General features: G+C 38.0%; 3 protein-coding genes and 1 non-coding gene across 13 annotated transcripts; 2 read left to right on the top strand and 2 right to left on the bottom strand.

Annotated features, from left to right (window-relative positions):
• Window positions 1-2,082: 2,082 nt before the first annotated feature.
• Window positions 2,083-6,497, top strand: LOC104221456 (pentatricopeptide repeat-containing protein At5g08510). Of its 6 annotated transcripts, none has more exons than XM_070169416.1 (5): window positions 2,083-2,398; window positions 3,024-3,076; window positions 3,279-3,318; window positions 3,931-5,757; window positions 5,864-6,497. In XM_070169416.1, the coding sequence occupies exons 4-5, from the start codon at window positions 4,831-4,833 to the stop codon at window positions 6,461-6,463; spliced, it is 1,527 nt and encodes a 508-aa protein (XP_070025517.1). In that variant the 5' UTR covers window positions 2,083-2,398; window positions 3,024-3,076; window positions 3,279-3,318; window positions 3,931-4,830; the 3' UTR covers window positions 6,464-6,497. The 6 variants fall into 6 exon arrangements, with proteins under 6 accessions (XP_070025517.1, XP_070025522.1, XP_070025526.1 ...); XM_070169421.1 differs by having other exon boundaries at window positions 3,279-3,376; XM_070169425.1 differs by having other exon boundaries at window positions 3,024-3,080.
• A 238-nt stretch (window positions 6,498-6,735) lies between these two features.
• Window positions 6,736-13,355, bottom strand: LOC104221455 (calcium-transporting ATPase, endoplasmic reticulum-type). 5 transcript variants are annotated; one of them, XM_009772527.2, is made up of 8 exons: window positions 13,134-13,355; window positions 10,500-12,024; window positions 10,243-10,364; window positions 9,434-9,712; window positions 8,969-9,352; window positions 8,578-8,687; window positions 8,253-8,481; window positions 6,736-7,632 (listed from the first exon to the last, which is right to left on the bottom strand). In XM_009772527.2, the coding sequence occupies exons 2-8, from the start codon at window positions 11,965-11,967 to the stop codon at window positions 7,075-7,077; spliced, it is 3,150 nt and encodes a 1,049-aa protein (XP_009770829.2). In that variant the 5' UTR covers window positions 11,968-12,024; window positions 13,134-13,355; the 3' UTR covers window positions 6,736-7,074. The 5 variants fall into 5 exon arrangements, with proteins under 5 accessions (XP_009770829.2, XP_009770831.2, XP_070025511.1 ...); XM_009772529.2 differs by lacking the exon at window positions 13,134-13,355 and adding an exon at window positions 13,059-13,126; XM_070169410.1 differs by lacking the exon at window positions 13,134-13,355 and adding an exon at window positions 12,614-13,004.
• A 2,970-nt stretch (window positions 13,356-16,325) lies between these two features.
• LOC104221458 (uncharacterized) lies at window positions 16,326-18,383 on the top strand. Its single transcript, XM_009772532.1, has 3 exons — window positions 16,326-17,214; window positions 17,320-17,585; window positions 17,754-18,383. The coding sequence occupies exons 1-3, from the start codon at window positions 16,326-16,328 to the stop codon at window positions 18,381-18,383; spliced, it is 1,785 nt and encodes a 594-aa protein (XP_009770834.1).
• Window positions 16,833-16,937, bottom strand: LOC138882089 (small nucleolar RNA R71). Its single transcript, XR_011403569.1, has one exon. It is a non-coding gene; the product is annotated as a small nucleolar RNA R71 (small nucleolar RNA).
• Window positions 18,384-20,553: the final 2,170 nt, after the last annotated feature.

Raw genomic sequence — 20,553 nt, 5'->3', positions numbered from 1 at the left:
TGTTTGTTGTTTAAAAATAGATTTAGTTCATGTTTATCTCTGTTTGAAGTTCATGTTAAATCCAGTGATTTAATGTGAGTTCATGTTTTGGTTTTTGATTCGTGGATGAATCATGTATTGTGTTGTTAATATTGTTGTATCCTTGCTCATCCATTTTTTGGACTAAATTAACCAGGATTGGTTCCCGATATGGTTAATTCATTCCATTAATTTTGAGTTGTGTTGTTCATCGTGTTCATGTGATTTGTTGTTGAAGATTGTTGAGAAATTGGTCATCTTGGCTATATTTTGGTTAAGTTATGATTAATTGATTGTTTAGAGCTGATGGGGGTAGTTTGGTAAATTGCAGTACGTTCAGGGGTAGAATGGTAAATTGCAATAAGGTCGGAGGGGTAGTTTGGTAATTGAACATTATTATAATTGTTTATGTAGGCATGGGGGACAAAATATAATGGGGTGGGGTTTGATATAATTGTTTAACATAATGGGGGACAAGACAAAATGTAATGGGGATGAATATTGTATTTGTTTATGTTAGGCATGGGGGACAAATTATAATGGGTTGGGAATATTGCATTTGTTAATATTAGGCATGGGGACAAATTATAATGGGTTGGGAATATTGCATTTGTTAATGTAGGCATGGGGGATAAATTATAATGGGTTGAGGATGTTGTATTTATTTAATGTAGGCATGGGGAATAAGGTTTAAAATAAAGAAAACATTAAATAGTGGGGACAAAGCATGCATTTGGGGAATAATTTCGGGTTGGGGATTCAAGACTTGTCTTGTTATATATATAGGGTCATTTGACACATTAAAGGGAGGTTGAACATTATTGAGAGGACCAAGATTTGAGAGAGGACTGGACTGGAACACTAAAAAGAAGACTAAGACTTGAGAGAGTTTTTAGACTGAAAAAGAGAAAGACAACTTGAACTTCTACTTGAATAAATTCCGTTTGCCTTTCCTCGAGTGTTATTCAAAATCAAAACTACTGCATCTTGTATCTGTCTCTCTTCTGCTTTGACTGCAATTGCACTTTGGTATTGCTGATTTTTCAATCCGTTACTGGGTTATTCTACTGGTCGTTACTGGGTTTGCGGTGTTGCTGAATCTGTTGTTGCTGTGGTATTATTACTGCTGACTCCTACTTCTTTTCTTCTTGTACTGCCATTTCTAGGTACACAAACTGATATACTGGTTCATCTTGTAAGCCACTCGAAGCATGAATGCAAGAAATGAGAAAGATTTGAAGTTGTAGTTTAATGTAGTCTTTTCTTTCTTTTACTGTCTGTATATAGAACATTATATCTGTTGTCCATGTAAACTCTTTAAACGACTCACTTTCAAAACTTGACTATAATAATTCGAAAGTATGTAAATAAAGTAGGACCTTATCTTCATTTATTTTAGAGTACAAAAAAAATAGAAAATGTAGTCGTGCTAAGATTATCCTTTTAAAAAATAATGAGACGAGCCTCGCCAAATAAAAATGCAAATTGCGGGGCCCTCAATAATTGATCATAATAAATACTTAGAATTTGGGATGGACTGTTTAGTGAATTTCACTGCCTTCCCCAAAGATAATAACGCGTTAGACTCTTTAGGCGCGACTTAATTAAATTATATTCTTAAATTCGGATGCGCATTTATGTGACCCAAATTCAAATCTCAACGGAGTCGAAATGTGTTAACAACTACGGGTGCATTGATTGTGACGTGGTTCGAGATGCATTTTCACGACGTTGCAATTCTATAAAAATAAATGATAATAATAAAAGCGGTTTTAAATTCAATAAAAGCACATAAGTCACAACATGTATTTAAATCAGATACTTAGCCATTATAACAATTTAAGCGACCGTGCTAGAACCACGGGATTCGAGGGTGCCTAGCACCTTCCCTCGGGTCAACAGAATTCCTTACTTAGAATTTCTGGTTCGCAGACTTCATTTGGAAAAGTCAAAAATTTCCTCGATTTGGTATTCAAGATAAACCGGTGACTTGGGACACCAAAAACCAAACCTTTCCCAAGTGAAGATTCTTAATTAAATAAATAATCCCATTTCGAATATTGTCACTTAAATTGAAAAAAAATCCCTCACGCATCACTTTGCTGCTTTGCAAGTTCCAACATCCCTTTTGCATGGATCCCATAACTTTTTGTCTTTTACGTTTATTTGTTAATTGTTGATTTGGTCTTGTGTATATTAGCTGTAATATTTTGCTGGAAATTGATAATATGTGTTTATTTTTCAAATTATGGATTTGAAATCGAGTTTTGTGTTCTAGGTATTCTCAAGTACCAACTAAACAGAGAAAATTGTACGATAATTGCCAGGTTTGATGTCGAAGGGTTCAAATTGAGACTCCAACATTGATATTTCTCCTAGGGTAAGTTCGTAGTTTTCCTCTTCGTGGTCTAAATTACTGGGAAACATCAACTTACATTACTGTGATTGTTTCCTTTTAAATTCTAATTTAATTTCAAGAGATATGTTTATTTTCTTGCAATTTCTCGAAGAATTAGAGTCAGTGGTAAAATGATCTAATATAGGAAGTGGTTTCAGTAGTGTATTGTGCTTGTGATATAATTTCACCTACGTTTTGCAAGTCTTTGAGTATCCTCAGTTGTTTTCTATATCTATACAGAATGTCTTCTAAACCAGCCCCTTCCCTAATTATAAGGTGAAGGAACCCAAATAAATAAAATAAGTTATTGGAAAGGCTCAAAATACAAAATAAATTGCAAGGAAATGAGATTCTCTTTAGATCTCTCCATCCGGTATTCCATCTTTTGCCAGAAATATCTTAAGATTCAATTTGCTGTATGTGAATTCAATATCAAACTTTTATTCACGATATGGTATCTTTATTGCAGTAATGTTTTGCTTGCTTTTCTCCCTGATTTTTCTGTTGCACTTCTATTTTCATTTATTTATTGATGTAGTTTTGAACATTTCTCCATCTTCTTTATCTACGCCTGTATATTACTGATGTTTAATCTTTTTTATTTCAGTTTCACTATGTTGTGATAGTTATACCTACGTGTGTTCAGCATTTCAGACTCCGGCAAGTATTGCTCTTCTATTGGCTTTCATTTTTTCCTTTATGTTCTTCCTATTAGGTATAGATTGATATTCCCGGGTCTATTGTTCTCTTTTAGATGGTAGCGCATCAAATTTCTTTTACCATTTTGAAGATGTCAGTTTTGAAATAGTCATGTTGTTTTAGCTTTTGTTGATTACGCATTTACTTACTTTATTCATTTCAGATCTTATCGATCATATTTGGATGCACTTCTGTTTTGAAAGGTACTGTAGATTGTGCTAATTCTGATTATTTATGTTTGATATGATGGTATATTCATAGGTAATGCACTGATCTTTTAATGTTTGACAATTTTTCTCTGTTATCTCTACCTTATTTATGAATATGCATACTTATCAATAGCGTGTGATACAGTAATTGCATTCTCTGTATTAAAAAGAATGGCAAAGATTTGGAAAGCACCTGAAGCATGGTTTGAATAATTCTGAGACTTTGTATATTGGAGATGATATATGAACTTTAACTTTGTATAGAAAAAACACTAATCGGATGAAAATTTTGAAACTGTTGACAATTGAAAACTACTTTCAGTTTCAGGAACGTGATATATTTACTCTAAATTTATATGATATTTGAATCTTTGTTGGTGTTACTAAATAGATATTTATATTTTGGGTAGAGGATGCCAGATTTATTGCATTTGTATGTTCAGGTTGGGGGCTCTCCTATTTTGGTGCCCAAATGCCATGTTTCTGTAGCTTTCAGTAGAATTAAAGTAAAGCTTCATCATTGTATTACATGATTAGTTTTCTAAAGTTGCTAATTTAGCTGCTAGCACGTGATATACAGATTTTATTTTACTTTTTTTGTTGCAGAAAACAACAAGAAACGTGCTAAAAACCATAGAAGAGTTCAATAATTCAGCATTGAATTCAAGAAGAATGAATTTTGTGATGTTATGAAACCATATAGATAGTTATGAATGTCGTGACTGAAGATATTGAGGATCTACGAAAACTTCTCTATTTGCAAGTCTTCTTCTCCTTTTCCTATGTAGGCTCTTTAGCCCTCTAACAATGATATTAGTATTTGATTGTGTAAATTGCATTTTCTTGTAGAGTATAAGGCACTATTATATTCTTTATGTGATCAGTACGATCGGAAAATTGCCCTTGTGAGAAAAGACATCCACTTGCGCATGTTGAAGTATTTGAGATTTAGCACATCTTCTAATATTGTACTTCATCAATATTTAAAAAGCGAGAATTGTTTTCAGTTGGATCAGCTCCCTCTCCATTGATGGCTAAATTCATATGTTTGTTATCTAATGATCCAATAAACAAATGGTTAGATATAAAAAAGTTTGTAGCAATTCTGAAATTTCTGGAATTGATACGAGTGAAATTGGAATTCGTTATAAGGGGTAAGGTGTGCAAGACTTCGGCCTATTTCTCTTTCTCATTCTATATGAGTTGATCATATCTATTTTCAATGTTGGGCCGTGCTTTGCACGGGCATCACCTTACTAGTATGTACTAAGTTGCACTTAGGAGGCGTGACTGAAACCCAAGCATGAAATATTATTTGGAATCTCCAAGTTTGGCCGATATCCATAAATCTCCACTTTTAATACCAATTAAATCTCTTATAAGGTAGATTTTTGCATCATTAGTTTAGTTTCAGAATCGTGCCAGTTGATCTTTCTTGGTCCTAAAAAGACGAGATATTTTGCAAGGTCGATTTTGCATGGTGCATTGACGCGTCAAACATTTCTTATGAACCAGCTGAAACAAATACACGCCCACACTCTCCGAAATGGCACCGACTTCACCCAATTCTTGATTACCAAGCTTGTTGAAATCCCAAACATACCGTATGCCCACAAAGTGTTCGACAATATTACCAGACCAACTGTCTTTCTCTACAACAAGCTCATTCAAGCCTATTCTTCTCATGGCCTTCCCAGCCAGTGTTTTTCTCTCTATATCCATATGCGCCGGCAAGGCTGCTCCCCTAATCCACACTCCTTCACTTTCCTCTTCGCCGCATCCACCAGCCGTTCCATCCCCATACAAGGCCAAATGTTCCATGTCCATTTCATCAAATGGGGTTTCAATTTCGACATCTACGCTTTAACTGCACTTGTTGACATGTATGCTAAAATGGGCCTGTTGCCTTCTGCGCGAAAGCTCTTCGACGAGATGGAAATGAAGGATGTGCCCACTTGGAATTCTTTGATTGCAGGGTATACCAAGAATGGGAATGTGGAAGAAGCTTTCAAGTTGTTTTCAGCAATGCCTTCAAGGAATGTGATTTCCTGGACAGCAATGATTTCAGGCTATTCGCAAAATGGCAAGTATGCGAATGCATTAACTGTCTACAAGGAAATGGAGAAAGACAAAGGAGTAAAGCCTAATGAAGTCACAATTGCTAGTGTGCTTCCAGCTTGTGCGAATCTTGGGGCGTTGGAGGTTGGGCAGAAAATTGAAGCTAATGCAAGGGCAAATGGATACTTTAAGAATATGTTTGTCTGCAATGCTGTGCTTGAAATGTATATGAAATGTGGTAGAATTGATAGGGCAATGCAACTCTTTCACGAGATTGGTAGGAGGAGGAACTTGTGTTCTTGGAATACCATGATCATGGGGTTAGCTGTCCATGGAAAAGGTGATGAAGCTCTTACGTTTTTCAACCAAATGCTGGTAAGCCTTTGCAAATATTCCATTCGTTCTTTGAACATCCAAATTACAGCAAGCACGAATTAGCTTTTATAGTGGAATTCATATTATTGTGCTACTGTTGATACAGGGAGAAGGAAATGCACCTGATGATGTAACGTTTGTAGGAGCAATCTTAGCATGCACACATGGAGGCATGGTAGCAAAGGGCTGGGGACTCCTCAGCTTGATGGAGCAAAGATTCTCCATAGTTCCAAAGTTGGAACACTATGGCTGTATGGTTGATCTCTTAGGCCGGGCTGGAAAGTTGCAGGAAGCTTATGATCTTATAGAGAGCATGCCAATGACACCTGATTCGGTTATATGGGGAACTCTGCTTGGAGCCTGCAGCTTCCATGGCAATGTTGAACTGGCTGAGAAAGCAGCCGAGTTCCTTTCTGTGTTGGAGCCGTGGAATCCCGGAAATTATGTTATTCTCTCAAACATCTATGCAAGAGCTGGCCGATGGGATGGTGTTGCAAGGTTAAGGAAACTGATGAAGTCCTCCCAGATTACAAAAGCAGCAGGGTACAGCTTCATTGAGGAGGGAGGTGATATTCATAAGTTCATAGTAGAGGATAAATCCCACCAAAAATCAAAAGAGATATATGCATTGCTTGATTTAGTCACGACTATATTAAAGTTTGATGAAAGCACCATTGATATTGATTTGGATTCTATTGTCGAATAAAAAATTTTGTGATAACCTGAATAGTTTTTGGACCTACATTTCTCATTCCTATTATGTCTAGAGCAACAAATGATTCCTGCTCCACCTGCTCAATATTATGCAAAACCTAATGTAACTAAAACTTGGTTAACATTTTAAGCTATACATGTTTCTGAAACTCAGGGGATTGTAAGGCTTTGAAATGTACAGCTTTCTCTCTCCAAAAGAGGGAAGAAAAGAATAGGGAAAAAACAATAGCTTTTGGTGAGGAGATGCATAATTTCAAGCACACATCAGAAAAGGTCGCCTTAAGTTCATCTACTGTAAGATGGCAGAATCAATAATAAATGAATAATACAAACATTCTAGTGATACATGAAACCCTCTTAGAAAGGATCAGGGGGAAAAAACACCAGGTTTTGCTTCGGAACCCTTGAAATTTTTTATAACAAAGACCACCCAATGCATGTGATCAAAGGCTCTATATAGCTAGCAGAGTTCCTAAACATATGTTACTCCAAAAAGGTTTTTGTATTTCCGAACAATATACATTTAATACCCACCTAACTTGCACATCAGCTCAAAGCAAACATCCTTTAATCAATAAATCGAGCATTTCCGAGATGAATACGTTATGCAGCTTTTAGTTTACTTCTCCATCTTCTTCTCCTCCCCACAAATTTGAGGACTTCATCAATAAGAATAACTGGGGCAGAAAGCAAGATGACTAGCAGCCATTCACTTCGGCTCAGTGGGACAATACCAAATATATCTGCTAGGAATGGAGTATAGAGTATCAGGCAATGTAGGCCAAACGAGACTGACATCGCAACAAGAAGCCAAGGGTTTCTCCAAGGTGGCATTTTGATCAAGCTGTTGTCTTCAGAGAGGGCATTGAGAGAATTAAACATCTCAATTGCCACCAGGACAGAGAGTGACAAAGTCATGGCCTTCACTTTACCAACACTAAAGTAGTCACAAGGGTGTGAAAATGTAATCAGGCGGTTACCAGCCGTGAATGGACTCACGGTGAAATTTGGCCATGCGGAGCATTCACCCCAGTTGCGAAGCTGTGATAGTTCAACAAGTGTGTGGCCATCACTCACAAGATCAATACCAAGGAAAGAAGCCTGAGTATACCACACTATAAATATGCCGACCGTTGCAATGCCCACATAAGAACCAATGACCTGAAAATATCACAGAAACCAGAATGTAAGATGCAGCTTAGCTTGTCGAGAAGTTTACTCAATATATTGAAGATCAGATGTACATGTGAAAAAAAGTTATAGTTGGTTGCTTAGATAACAGAGCATCTCATTTCTCTCTTTGGTGCATCCACTTCTTTTATTAAGCAGCTTATAACAGTTGTTTCTTATGCAGGGAAGTGATCTAGATGGATAAACATATTTTCCTTGATTGCACTGTTATTTTTGGAGAATATATAAGCTGAATGGTAGAGCTGATTTTTTATAAAGTATAACAGGGGTGAACCACATCGCCAGGTAAATGCTGCAGCACGCACAGCCTGTGCCGTTGATACTTCTAGTCAAATGAGGCCTTCTCAATCACTAGTACTTTCTTCACATACTTATAGGAGAATAAAGTGTAAAAAAAACTTGGGGAAAAAATGAAAGAAATAAAGCAGATTTATTTCTACCCATTGGAGAAAATTGAAGAAGTAACTTATAGACCCTTGTGGTCCGCCCCTCCCCCGACCCTGCGCATAGCGGCAGCTTAGTGCACCGGGCTTCCCTGAAGAAGTAACTAATAGAACTTAGAGGGGGAAACTGGAAAGAAATAGTGATACCATATAGCGGAAGAAAACCCAGGAATTTATGAGAGCATCATTGCTCTTCCTAGGTGGTTTCTGCATTATGTCAACATCAGCAGGGTTAAATCCAAGAGCCGTAGCAGGTGGGCCATCTGTTACCAAATTTACCCAGAGCAACTGCACGGCTATCAAACATTCTGGTATGCCCAAAGCAGCAGTCAAGAAAATGGAGATGACCTCACCAACGTTGGATGATATCATATATCTGCACCAAAGAATAATAAAGATGAAATTAAGGAAGAAAAATGCATGATTAATCCAGGAATAATCAAATACTCACTACCAGAATCACAAGACTAACCTGATGAAGGCCTTCATGTTATTGTAGATCGAACGTCCCTCTGCAACAGCAGAGACTATAGTACTAAAATTGTCATCTGCCAGAACCATATCGGAAGCTTCTTTTGCAACCTAAACATATTATTCTCTGATCAGCTAATTAATACAATGACCAATAAGTTGACATATTTAGGAAAACTTCACATGCAGGGTGGACAATCATGGTTACTTCTGAAGATTTAGATGGTAAACTTAGTGACATAGCATGACTAGCAATCCCTCAGAAGACTTCAGTACTCTCCTATTTCAAGAGTATTTTAGGTAGTCAACGATCAAATAATTGCACTGGGAGCATTAACGCAATAATTCAGAAAATGAGTTGTAACAACTACACAAAAAAAGTTTATTTTCACCTCAGTTCCTGTGATGCCCATGGCTATTCCGATGTCAGCAAGTTTTAGTGCAGGTGCATCATTGACGCCATCTCCAGTCATTGCAACAACTTCACCCATTTCCTTCAGCATCCTTACAATTTCTTGTTTGTGCCTGGGTTCAGCACGAGAAAAGACCTTGCCTCCATCTTTTGACAATATCTCAATTTGTTGCTGAGAGGAAAGTGCCATGAACTCTTTGCCAGTAAAACTACTCCCTCTAAGATTCTCACCATCAGAAAATAACTGAATTTCCCTGCAAACAGCCTCAGCTGTGGATTTATTATCTCCAGTTATAACCATGATTTTTATCCCAGCTCTTCTACAGTCATTTACTGCCTTGTGAACTTCCTCACGTGGGGGGTCCTGCATTTCATTCATTTACTTAAGAAAATGAAGGTTTTCTAGTTAGTTATTTATTATTCTTGGAAACTTAAAAGTACTCACCCTTAGACCAACAACTCCTACAAAAACTAGATCACTTTCTATGGAGGAGTAGCAGGATGGATCAAGCAGCTTCTTATGGGCAGGATGAGTCTCGGCATAATATCCTGAAAGCTCGCCCAAATCATCTTTATATGCCAAGCCCAAGCATCGCAGACCCTTTGAACTCATCTGCAAGTGTCTCAACAACAATAGTTGACGACAGGACTCGTCAATGGGAACAGTTGATCCATCTGCAAGTTGAACATATGTACTACGTTCTAGCAAACTCTCAACAGCACCCTAGACAAAACAAGTTTTAATCAGAAATGCACAGATTACCAAGCTCAACTTGTGAACAAGTGATCATTCAACATCAATGGAGAAAAGCTAGGCATTTCCTAAAGTGAATGACATTGCTACGGAACTAAACTCCGGAGAAGCATCTTTGGCAGAAAGAACAGATAACACTTCAAACTGTTGATACCCACTTTCGGAAACTGAAGAACATTAATAAACAGTTAAGCTGCCACAGCATTTAGTAAGGATTAACATTGAACCTACTCCTAGAGATGAAGATAATGCAGACTCAGTCTCTTGCTAATTGAAATTTTTCTAGGCATATACTGCCTACAGCACATCAACAAGATAAAAATAAGAACTTTTCTGGCTAGCTGGGTATATCGAAGCCAACAGTCAAATAAAGAAAAATATTTTAGAGACCAATTATCTCTAGTCTCTAATGTAGTTCAGAAACCAGTATATTCAAAATAAAAATATGTGATCACACTGATCTCATTACTATCTATGTATCATAAATGACATGAAATAACCTTGACAAGTAGTCGATTGCTCCCATTTAGCTCCCGCACAATAACACCCATGGATTTGCGAACACGATCAAATTCCAATGCTGCAACCCTTTTTGATCTTTTCATCCACCATTCACAGCATCCTATATTTTTAAAAAAACAAAAATAATAATAATAATAATAATAATAATAATAATAATAATAATAATAATAATAATAAAAACACTGGTTTGAAATAGTAGAAACTAGATAGATGAATGAAGTAAAGTTATGGTCACCTAATTTAACGGTGTTGCGATCAATCAAATAGCTAGATACAATCTGTGCATCGCGGATCTTGCTTCTCGCTTTGCTATCTGGTACTCCCATCTTTTCCACCAAAACTTTAAGAGCTGCCTCAGTAGGCAATCCAGTTGCTTTGAACAGACGACCATCGCAGAAGACCCCAGCATCATTGCAGATTGCACATATTTCAGCCATAACTAGCAAGTTAGCATCCATATTGTAACAATTCCAGTCAATTATTCTCCCATCCTTAGGATCATACGTAGTTCCTTCGACGCTAAAAGTTCGCCAGGTTGTAGTTTTACCTCCCAATGTAAAGAACTCTGTCACAGACATCTGATTGGTAGTCAAGGTTCCTGTTTTATCTGAACAAATCACAGTTGTGCATCCTAAGGTTTCCACACTTGGAAGTTTCCGCACTATTGCGTTCTTTTGTGCCATTTTCCTTGTACCCAGAGCTAAGCAAGTAGTAATTACAGCGGGGAGACCTTCAGGAATTGCAGCCACTGCAAGAGTAACAGCTATCTTGAAATAATATGTGCATTTCTCAAATGAGAAACGGACATCTGAAGGCCATCCATCCACAACCTTCCAGGTAAGGAAATATCTGTAGTTGATCGCCCACACGACTAGGCAAACAATGCCAATAGCAGATGTAAGCCTATTACCGAATTCATCAAGTTTCTTCTTCAAAGGGGTGTCGTTCTCTTCCATTGATGCATCATGGATTTGTCTTTGGATCTTACCAATTTCTGTGCACATCCCTGTGTCGACAACAATGCAGATGCAGCTACCATTCACGACTGTAGTTCCAGCAAAAACCATGTTCTCTTTGGCCTGCAATTCACAATCATCCATAGGAAGGGAATCGATGCTTTTAGTAACGGGCATCGACTCCCCCGTCAAAGAACTTTGCTCAACCCTTAGGGTTGAGGATTTTAAAGTGGCAACTCTCATATCAGCTGGCACTTTGTCACCAACTCGCAGATCCACGATATCCCCTGGGACAAGCTCCCTTGCTGGTAAATCTGGTACTAAATATCCATCTCTGAATACCTTAGCAGACTCACCTTGCATCTCTTTTAATGCTTCCAGTGCTTTCTCAGCATTGCTTTCTTGCCAAACTCCGACGATTGCATTGATTACTAAGATCAAGAGGATTACAAAGGGTTCTACATAGGCCTCGAACCCTGAATCTCCAGTCTCATCCTGATGCAGATAAGCTATAACGAATGAGATGAAGGCTGCACCAAGGAGGATCTTAATAAGCATATCATCAAACTGCTCCAAAACAAGCCTCCACAAAGGCTTCCCCTTTTCTTTCTCAAGCTCATTCAAACCATATCTTTCTCGCCTCTTCTCCACTTGATAAGTGCTCAGACCCTTCTCTAATTTTACTTGGTACTCTTTCAGACACTGGTCGACAGACCAGGACCATGCAGGGAATGGTTTTTCTTCCATCGCGAAATCCTCAATCTAACTTAAATTCCAAAGAAATTATCCTCAACATCTCATTCCCTGAAAAAAGATACAAGAAATAACAGTTTGAGCAAAGAAGGACTATAGTATTTTAGTGTGCAACCCTGGAACCATAAAAGTTAAGCAAATAATTGAGAGTGAAAAGCAAATATTTAAACTTTTCCCAAACCAAATAACTGGTGGAGAAAATATGAAGATCAAATAAGGGATAATTTACAGAAGTGATTGTTTGATGGCCCATGTATAGTTGAATGTGATGCCCAGGAAATTGTGCTTTCTTATAACTCCTCGAGTGAAGATTTTACAGAGTTTTGTTAAACGATTGTTGTTTCTTGTTAAAGAGAAATCCTAATGTTTCTCTGTTTTGGGTTAAGAAGAGGCAAGCAAATATAATTGCTCATTTCTTAGCAAGAGAGTCTATAAATTATGCTAGTCCTTTCTATTGGGAGTACATCCTAGTTCTATTGCAAACTTGTTGGTTGCTGATTCAGTTTAATGAAACTGTTGGTTTTGAGTTATTAAAAAAAAAGAATATAAGCGGCAAAAAGAAGCAAATCTCCAACAACAACAACAACCAGTATAATCCCACAAGTGGGGTCTGGGAGGGTAGTGTGTACGAAAACATTACTCCTACTCTGCGGTAGAGAGGTTGTTTCCGATAGACCCTACTCTGGGGTAGAGAGGTTGTTTCCGATAGACCCTCCTTCCAAGAACTCCCCACATTGCTCTTGGGTGACTAAAACTCACATTCTCTTGGATTCTCTTGGTCGGAAGTGGAGGGTGCTCACCACTAGAGCAACCCACTCCAACTACAACTCTACCAAGTAATAATTGACAGCTTTTATGGCACACCTATCCAACCATAAAAAATCACATTTAAAAGGAAGCAGGGAAGGCAACCAGCATTAAGCCTCAAACAAGTAAAACTATGAAATGGAGGAAAACAACAGCAGAAACTGCTATGCAGCATTAAAAGAAAACTGAAACCATGCAAAACAAACTAACTTTACAAATGAGACAAGAATAAGACTCTTATAAAAAAGAATCAAAACAGATCATGTATTAGTACCCACAATGAAAAAGATTGAAGCTTTAACAACTGCTAGCAAAAGGGACAAGGAATAACAATGAGAAAGGAAATGTTGTACCTCTTATAAGGAACAAAAGCAGTGGCTTTCAGACAAAGTAACTGACAGATCGGACATGGTATTATACAGAGGAAGAAGATTCTCGGAAACAGACGGCTCAAAATTTTCTCATTCAATTGATTATTTTTTTCTTTCCAGTAAAAAAGAAAGAAAGACTGAAGAACACTTACGACTGAGATCACTGCTTTTGCAAAAGTAAAGTAGTTCTCGGAGTTTATTTGTACAGATTTGGATACAGTTGCATTTTAAAAGGCACAGGAGAAAAAAACATATACTCCGTAGTATTCAAAATCAAGTTGGATTTACCATAATGTCCTTAATTTGAGTTTGACTTTTATACGGTAGTAGTTGGGGACGGACAAGTAGACAGCCGTACGCGTAAACAGAATCTTTAATGTATAGTGTATACATACGCATCCAATCTTTTTGTTCCCAATGTATTTTTGTGCTCTATTTTACTAATAAAACTATTTTTGGTCGACATTGAAACTAGAAAATAAAATTGGTACGCAATTTACTAAGTATTCTTTTTTAGTCTAGATCAAAATAAATAATACAGTTCTTCGCATTTTACCCTTGATAATACTTTCTTATAAGAATGATATGCTATATATAAAACCACAAGGATATTTTTAGTAGGTAATGCATACCTTTATTTCAAAATCACAAAGTTCTCTTTATATTCTTAAATTCTTGCTCGGTTTAACTAAAACATATAAAATGAAACCAAAAGAGTACTAATATGTACCAAGAGTTCAATATGTGTTTTTCCTTATATTCCTTTATAAGTATATTATATTCATTCCTCTTGCTAGCAGTTTATAAGATTTTAGGTTTTCAGTCAAGTCAACTGCGAGAATAAATGATATTTATAAATATAATTTAGGAAAATGGAAACAAGCCGTTTATATTGGTTTTCATCAACCAATTCCAAAAGTATGCATTCATACAAATTACTACTACTATTTTTGGCTTCTCTTTTTCTTTTCCCCTTAAGAGAATGAACAACTCTTGGACTTTATGCTAATTAGTAGTGCTGTCCACGATTCAATGATAATTCAAGGATTATATGGTGGGACAACATCACCAAGAATTGTTCAACATTAGAAAGTTTGTTACGTTAGGAATTAAAAAAGGGAAAGAGAGGAATAAATAAGAAAACCATTCAAGATGATGACTTTTTGACATTCTTCGTTGTTTTATTAGGACAAAGGGAAAGAGAGCCAATTAATTCGTTTCTTTATCCATCAATTTTGGAAAGAAAATAAAAAAAAGATGTTGTCAGCAGACGAGACTGACTAGTACAGGTTCATGATTTCAAAACTTTTTTCTCAAGTTTTCAAAATTCGTCCACTTTCTAGGAAACTTCCTTGTGGAAAACCGTATCATGGCATATTATAGTGATATGATAGTACTCCATCCGGTTCACAATAAGTGTCCAATTTACTTTTAACACACTCATTAAGAAAATACTAAATTCTATACAAAAATACCTATTATGACTAAATTACCCTTAATTAAACATTTAATGTGAGGAGTAAGAAAACTTTTTAGGGATATGTACATAGGGGTTATTTTGTAAAAACAAATTGAATTCTTTCTTGATTACATAGCTGGACACTTATTTTGAACCAAAATGAAAAAGTAAATTGGACACTTATTGTGAACCGGAGGGAGTAATATATACCACATGCCTTAGCTTAAATTAATGGAGTATATGATGATAGGCTATAATTGTGTATTTTAGTCGCTTATTATACTCTAATTTACTGCACTTTAATTGAGTTTGAGCTTTAATCGCTAGTGTTTTGCACTACATATGTGTTGTATGCCTTGTATGAGTGATTCCGATCTATGTAGGCGTTATGGAATGAATTCAAGTGATTTGGAGCTTTGAAGTCTGAGTAAAAGCCCAATACATTAAGCCGAGATCGTGTTCGGAGGTCGTGTACCAAGTTCGGATGTTAAAAGAGGACGAAATAAGTTCACTCTAAGAAAATTACACTACCGCGCCGCATGGGGTGTCGCAGGGCACAACGCAGCAGTGTAAATTGCTGCCTGATACGAAAAGTGCAAGGCTGCTGATAAACTCCATTAGCGCGCCGCATGGTGCGGCGTAGGGTGGGCGCGACTGTACAAAATTTACAGATCCAGAATCCTATTTCGCGTAGGAAAGGGTGTTTCGTTTGGGTCCGACCCTACTTGGTATAAATACATATAAAAACGCTATTTTGAGTTTTTAGACTTGGAGAGACGCACTTTGGAGCAAAAACACAAGAACATCTCAGATTTCATCATCTTTTCTAGTATTTTCAATTATTCAGAACTTTTGCAATTGATTGATTACATCATGAATGGCTATAAACACCCATTGTTCTAGGGTTGTGATTTAGCCATGAATATTGTTGTTTGCCATTAACTTGACCTTGATTATAATTCACCAATATATGGTTGTTTCTTCAATTCTGTGTTTAATTGCTTAATTGTCTGGCCAACAGTTGGGTTCTATTTACTATCTATGCTATGCTTGGGAAAGCCGTGTTTAAATTAAAGAAGAATTGAAGAGAGCATGATATTAACCCTCAGAGGGAGCGGATTTGTGGTTAGAATAGGAATATACCTAGTCACCGTGCTTAATTAAATATCTTGATCTTAATGCATACTTAATAGATTGATTTCATAGGAATATAGGCGTTAATCTATTGAGAATAGGTGAGTAGTACTTCGGGAGAAGGCTATACGAGCATTTATCGATTAATTAGCAACCATGAGTGAATTATATGAAAGGGAGAGTTAATTAGAACACAATACGATTGGTGAATCGATCACAACCCTGGAATACTTGTCTCTACTGAATACACAACAATCAACTCGTTACTTGATAATTTAGTTATTACTTAGAATTGTTGTTTAACATGATTAAACTCTTGTACTCGAATTTAGCTTGACGGAATAACAATATTAATATGTTAGTGAGTAGTTGATATAAGTCTCTGTGGGTTCGACACTCAACTTATCATTTTATTACTTGTACGACCACGTATACTTGCGTGTGCGTTTGGGAGCAACAAGTATTTGGCGCCGTTGCCGGGGACTTGAATATTAGCTACTTGCTAGTTTTTGCTTTAATTGTTTATTTCGTCGAGTCTAACGTTACTTTATTGTTGCTCAGATCTCAGGAACTTTGATTGAATGCGTAGGGTCAGAAGCCAAGACCGACTTCAAGGCTTTGATCCTGAACCTGAGAGAACATTTCATAGGAGGTTGAGGGAAGCAAGGGACACGAATAATATTCAGGCACTTGTTCAATTTCTTGTGGACATAGAGGAGCAACCTATGGCTGTTCAGAAGGTGGCGATGCCCATCATTGCTAATGTCACCTCTAGTATAGTGAAACCTAGGATCACTGGGCACTTTGAGCTGAAACAGAGCATGATCCAGCTACTTCATGCAAACGGGCAATTTATGGGTCTTCCACACGAGGACCCACAACATCATATTCTGAACTTCTTGGAGATTAGTGATACTTATATCACTAACGGGGTCACTCCAGATTATGTGAGGCTCACACTTTTTCCATTCTCTCTGTTGGGCGAGGCTAAGCGATGGCTAAAGGCAGAACCAGCTAATTCCATTACAACATGGAACGATTTGGCGAGAAAATTTCTGGAAAGGTTCTTCCCTTCAGGCAAAACTGCAAAGATCAGAAGTGAGATAGTTGCCTTCAAACAGAAAGCGGGAGAATCTTTATACTCAGCTTGGGAAAGATTCAAGGGGCTACTCAGAGACTATCCTCATCACAATCAGACAAATGAAGTGTTAGCTCACACTTTCATAGAAGGGCTACATTTTGAAAAAAAGATCGTGGTAGATGCTGCAGCTGGGGGTCAAGTGTTGGAGAAAAGCTTTGACGAGATATATGCATTATTGAACAAATTCTCCAAGAGCAATCTAGATTGGCAAGAAGAGATGGGCAGACATACAGTGCAAAAGTCTGCAGGGGTTCTTGAGTTAGATGTCGTCTCAGCATTATCAACGCAGATTGCTACACTGACCAATCAAGTCAACCAGATGAACTTGAGTATCAACATGCAATAGGTACAACAGGTTCAAGTTTTTTGTGAAATATGAGAGGGGCACACGAGCGATATATGCCCCGCAAACCCAAAGTTTGTCTGCTTTGTAGGTAATTCAAATAGGGGCCAAACAAACCAATATGGGAACACTTACAATCCCAACTGGAGGAACTACCCAAACTTCTCTTGGGGTGGAAACCAAGGTGCTCAGAATCAATACAGGTCTCAAGCACCTCAACAACAATATAGACCACCTCAGGTTGAACAACAAGCGAGTCCTACAAGTCACCTTGAAGACATGTTTAAAAAAATGATGGCTGAACAACAAGCCCTCTCTCAGAAAGTGATGGCTGAACAGCAAGCCCTCGCCACAACAGTGAGAAATTTGGAGCGTCAAATGGGATAGCTTGCCAGTGCTCAAAACACTAGACCAGCTGGAGCTCTTCCAAGTGATACTGAAGCAAATTCTAGGGTGGCCCTTAATGCCGTGTCGTTGAGGAATGGGAGACAACTAGAAGAAGTTCAGTCTAAAAAGAGGAAATAGGTAACTTTTAATGAGAGGCCAACCACTATAGAATCAATATCAGAAAAAGCTAAGGAGACAGAGAAGCCAGCTGGAGAGGCGGTGGCTGAGCAACCCCCACAATTGGTTGCAAGGCCACCACCTCCATTCCCTCAAATATTGCAGAAATTAAGAGACAATGTCGTATACAAAAAGTTTCTTAATATCTTGAAGCAGGTGCAAATTAATATTCCATTGGTTGACATCTTACAAGAAGTACCAAAATATGCAAAGTACATCAAGGACATTGTGGCAAATAAAAGAAGGCTAACCGAGTTCGAGACTGTGGCACTCACTGAGGAGTGCAGTTCCAAAATTCAAGGCAAGTTACCTCAGAAATTGAATGATCCAGGTAGTTTCACTATCCAAATCTCGATTGGTAAACATGTTGTTGGGAGAGCTTTATGTAATCTTGGGGCGAGCATCAATTTGATGTCACTATCTGTGTTCAGACAATTGAGGTTGGGTGAACTACGTCCAACGATAGTTATCTTACAGTTAGCTGATCGCTCCCTTGCTCATCCTAAGGGAGTGATTGAAGATGTGCTAGTTCAAGTGGGTTCTTTCATATTCCCTGCTGATTTCATTATCCTGGATTACGAGCCTGATTAGGAAGTCCTATTTATTTTGGGGCGTCCATTCTTAGCCACAGGTCGAGCTATTATTGATGTCTGCAAAGGAAAGAGGACGATGAGAGTAGGTGACCGAGTGGAGGTATTCAATGTTTATAGAGCACTCAATTTACCAACCCATTATGAAGAGTTATCCATGATCTCTGTGGTAGAGAGTGATGCCACATCGTTAGTACCCTATATGAGCCCTGCAGATCCTGTTGAACGAGTATTGATTAGGGATATAGAAAATAGTGAAGATGAAAGGATAGGAGAAATTGAGCAAGTGCTGGATATGTCCTGCAGTTATGTACATGGGTTTAGAAAATTTGAAGAGTTGGACAGGCCTGTTACTCTGACCTTCCCCAGGCCATCTATCGAAGAAGCTCCGAAGCTAGAACTCAAGCCACTTCCAGCGCATCTGCGCTACGCTTATTTGGGAAACTCTGAGACACTGCCGGTGATTATTTCATTTAGCTTGACCAGCACTCAAGAAGAAAAATTGCTCAAAGTCCTCCGCGAGCATAAAAAGGCCATTGGGTGGACTATAGATAACATCAAGGGTATTAGTCCGTCATTTTGCATGCATAAAATCTTTTTAAAGGACAGACACCGCCCCAGTGTAGAGCAGCAAATGAGATTAAATCCTATTATGAAAGAGGTGGTGAAAAAGGAAGTAATCAATTTGCTCGATGCAGGTATCATTTTTCCAATTTCTGATAGCAACTTGGTAAGCCCGGTTCAATGTGTGCCCAAAAAGGGAAGAATGACTGTAGTTGAGAACGAGAAGAATGAGCTAATCCCCACTCGCACTGTTACATGATGGAGAGTCTGCATTGATTATAGAAGGCTCAATAAGGCAACTCGCAAGGATCACTTCCCGCTTCCATTCATCGACCAAATGCTAGACAGGTTAGCTGAGCATGAATATTACTGCTTCCTTGATGGTTATTCAGGATACAATCAGATTGTCATATGCCAGAGGATCAGGATAAGACTACTTTTACTTGTCCTTATGGCACTTTTTCCTTCAAGCGAATGTTGTTTGGTCTTTGTAATGCACCAGCCACTTTCTAGAGGCGTATGATGGCTATTTTCACCGACATGGTAGAAAAATTCGTGGAAGTGTTTATGGATGATTTTTCAGTTTTTGGGTCTTCTTATGATAATTGATTGAGGAATTTAAGCAAGGTTCTAGCTCGTTGTGAAGAAAAAAATCTAGTACTGAATTGGGAAAAGTGCCATTTTATGGTACAAGAAGGCATCGTGTTGGGTCACAGAGTATCTAGGAGCGGCGTTGAAGTTGATAAAGCGAAGGTAGAGGCGGTTGAAAAATTACCTCCACCTATTTCAGTGAAGGGTGTCCAGAGTTTCTTGGGACACGCGAGTTTCTATCGGCACTTTATTAAAGATTTTTTGAAAATTGCTACTCCTCTTTGCAGGCTACTTGAAAAAAATGTAACTTTCAACTTTGATGATGCTTGCCTCAAGGCATTTGAAGAACTTAAAAAGAAGTTGGTGACTGCTCCCATCATTGTGGCATCTGATTGGTCCTTATCATTTGAACTTATGTGTGATGCGAGTGACCTTGCTATTGGGGCAGTGCTAGGCCAGAGGAAGGGCAAGGTGTTTTATTCCATTTAATATGCGAGTAAGACTCTTGATGATGCATAACTGAATTACACCACCACTGAGAAGGAGTTGTTAGCTGTTCTGTGGGCCTTTGAGAAATTTCGGGTATACTTGGTGGGGACGAAAGTCATAGTCCATACCGATCATGCAACAATCAGGTATTTGTTTACAAAAAAAGAATCTAAGGCTAGATTTATGCGCTGGGTTTTGTTGTTGCAGGAATTTGATGTAGAAATACGAGATCGAAAGGGGACAGAGAATCAAGTAGCTGACCATCTATCAAGGCTGGAAAATCACGATCACGTGGAGGAGGGTGACCAAATTAAAGAAGTATTTCCTAATGAGCAACTTTTTGCTATAACCCAAGACCCTCCTCCATGGTACGCAGACTACGTGAATTATATTGTGAGTGGGGTACTTCCTCCTGAAATTGAATCTGAAGCAAGAAAGAGGTTTTTATATGATGTGAACTTTTACTACTGGGATGACCCCTATTTGTACAAGCAATGTGCTGATCAATTGATGAGGAGATGCATTCC

This window comes from Nicotiana sylvestris, chromosome 1 (genome assembly GCF_000393655.2).
Source record: "Nicotiana sylvestris chromosome 1, ASM39365v2, whole genome shotgun sequence".
Classification (NCBI taxonomy): Eukaryota; Viridiplantae; Streptophyta; class Magnoliopsida; order Solanales; family Solanaceae; genus Nicotiana; species Nicotiana sylvestris.
The sequence above is the reverse complement of the archived record's forward strand: the minus strand, read 5'-3'. Positions and strand labels throughout refer to the sequence as shown.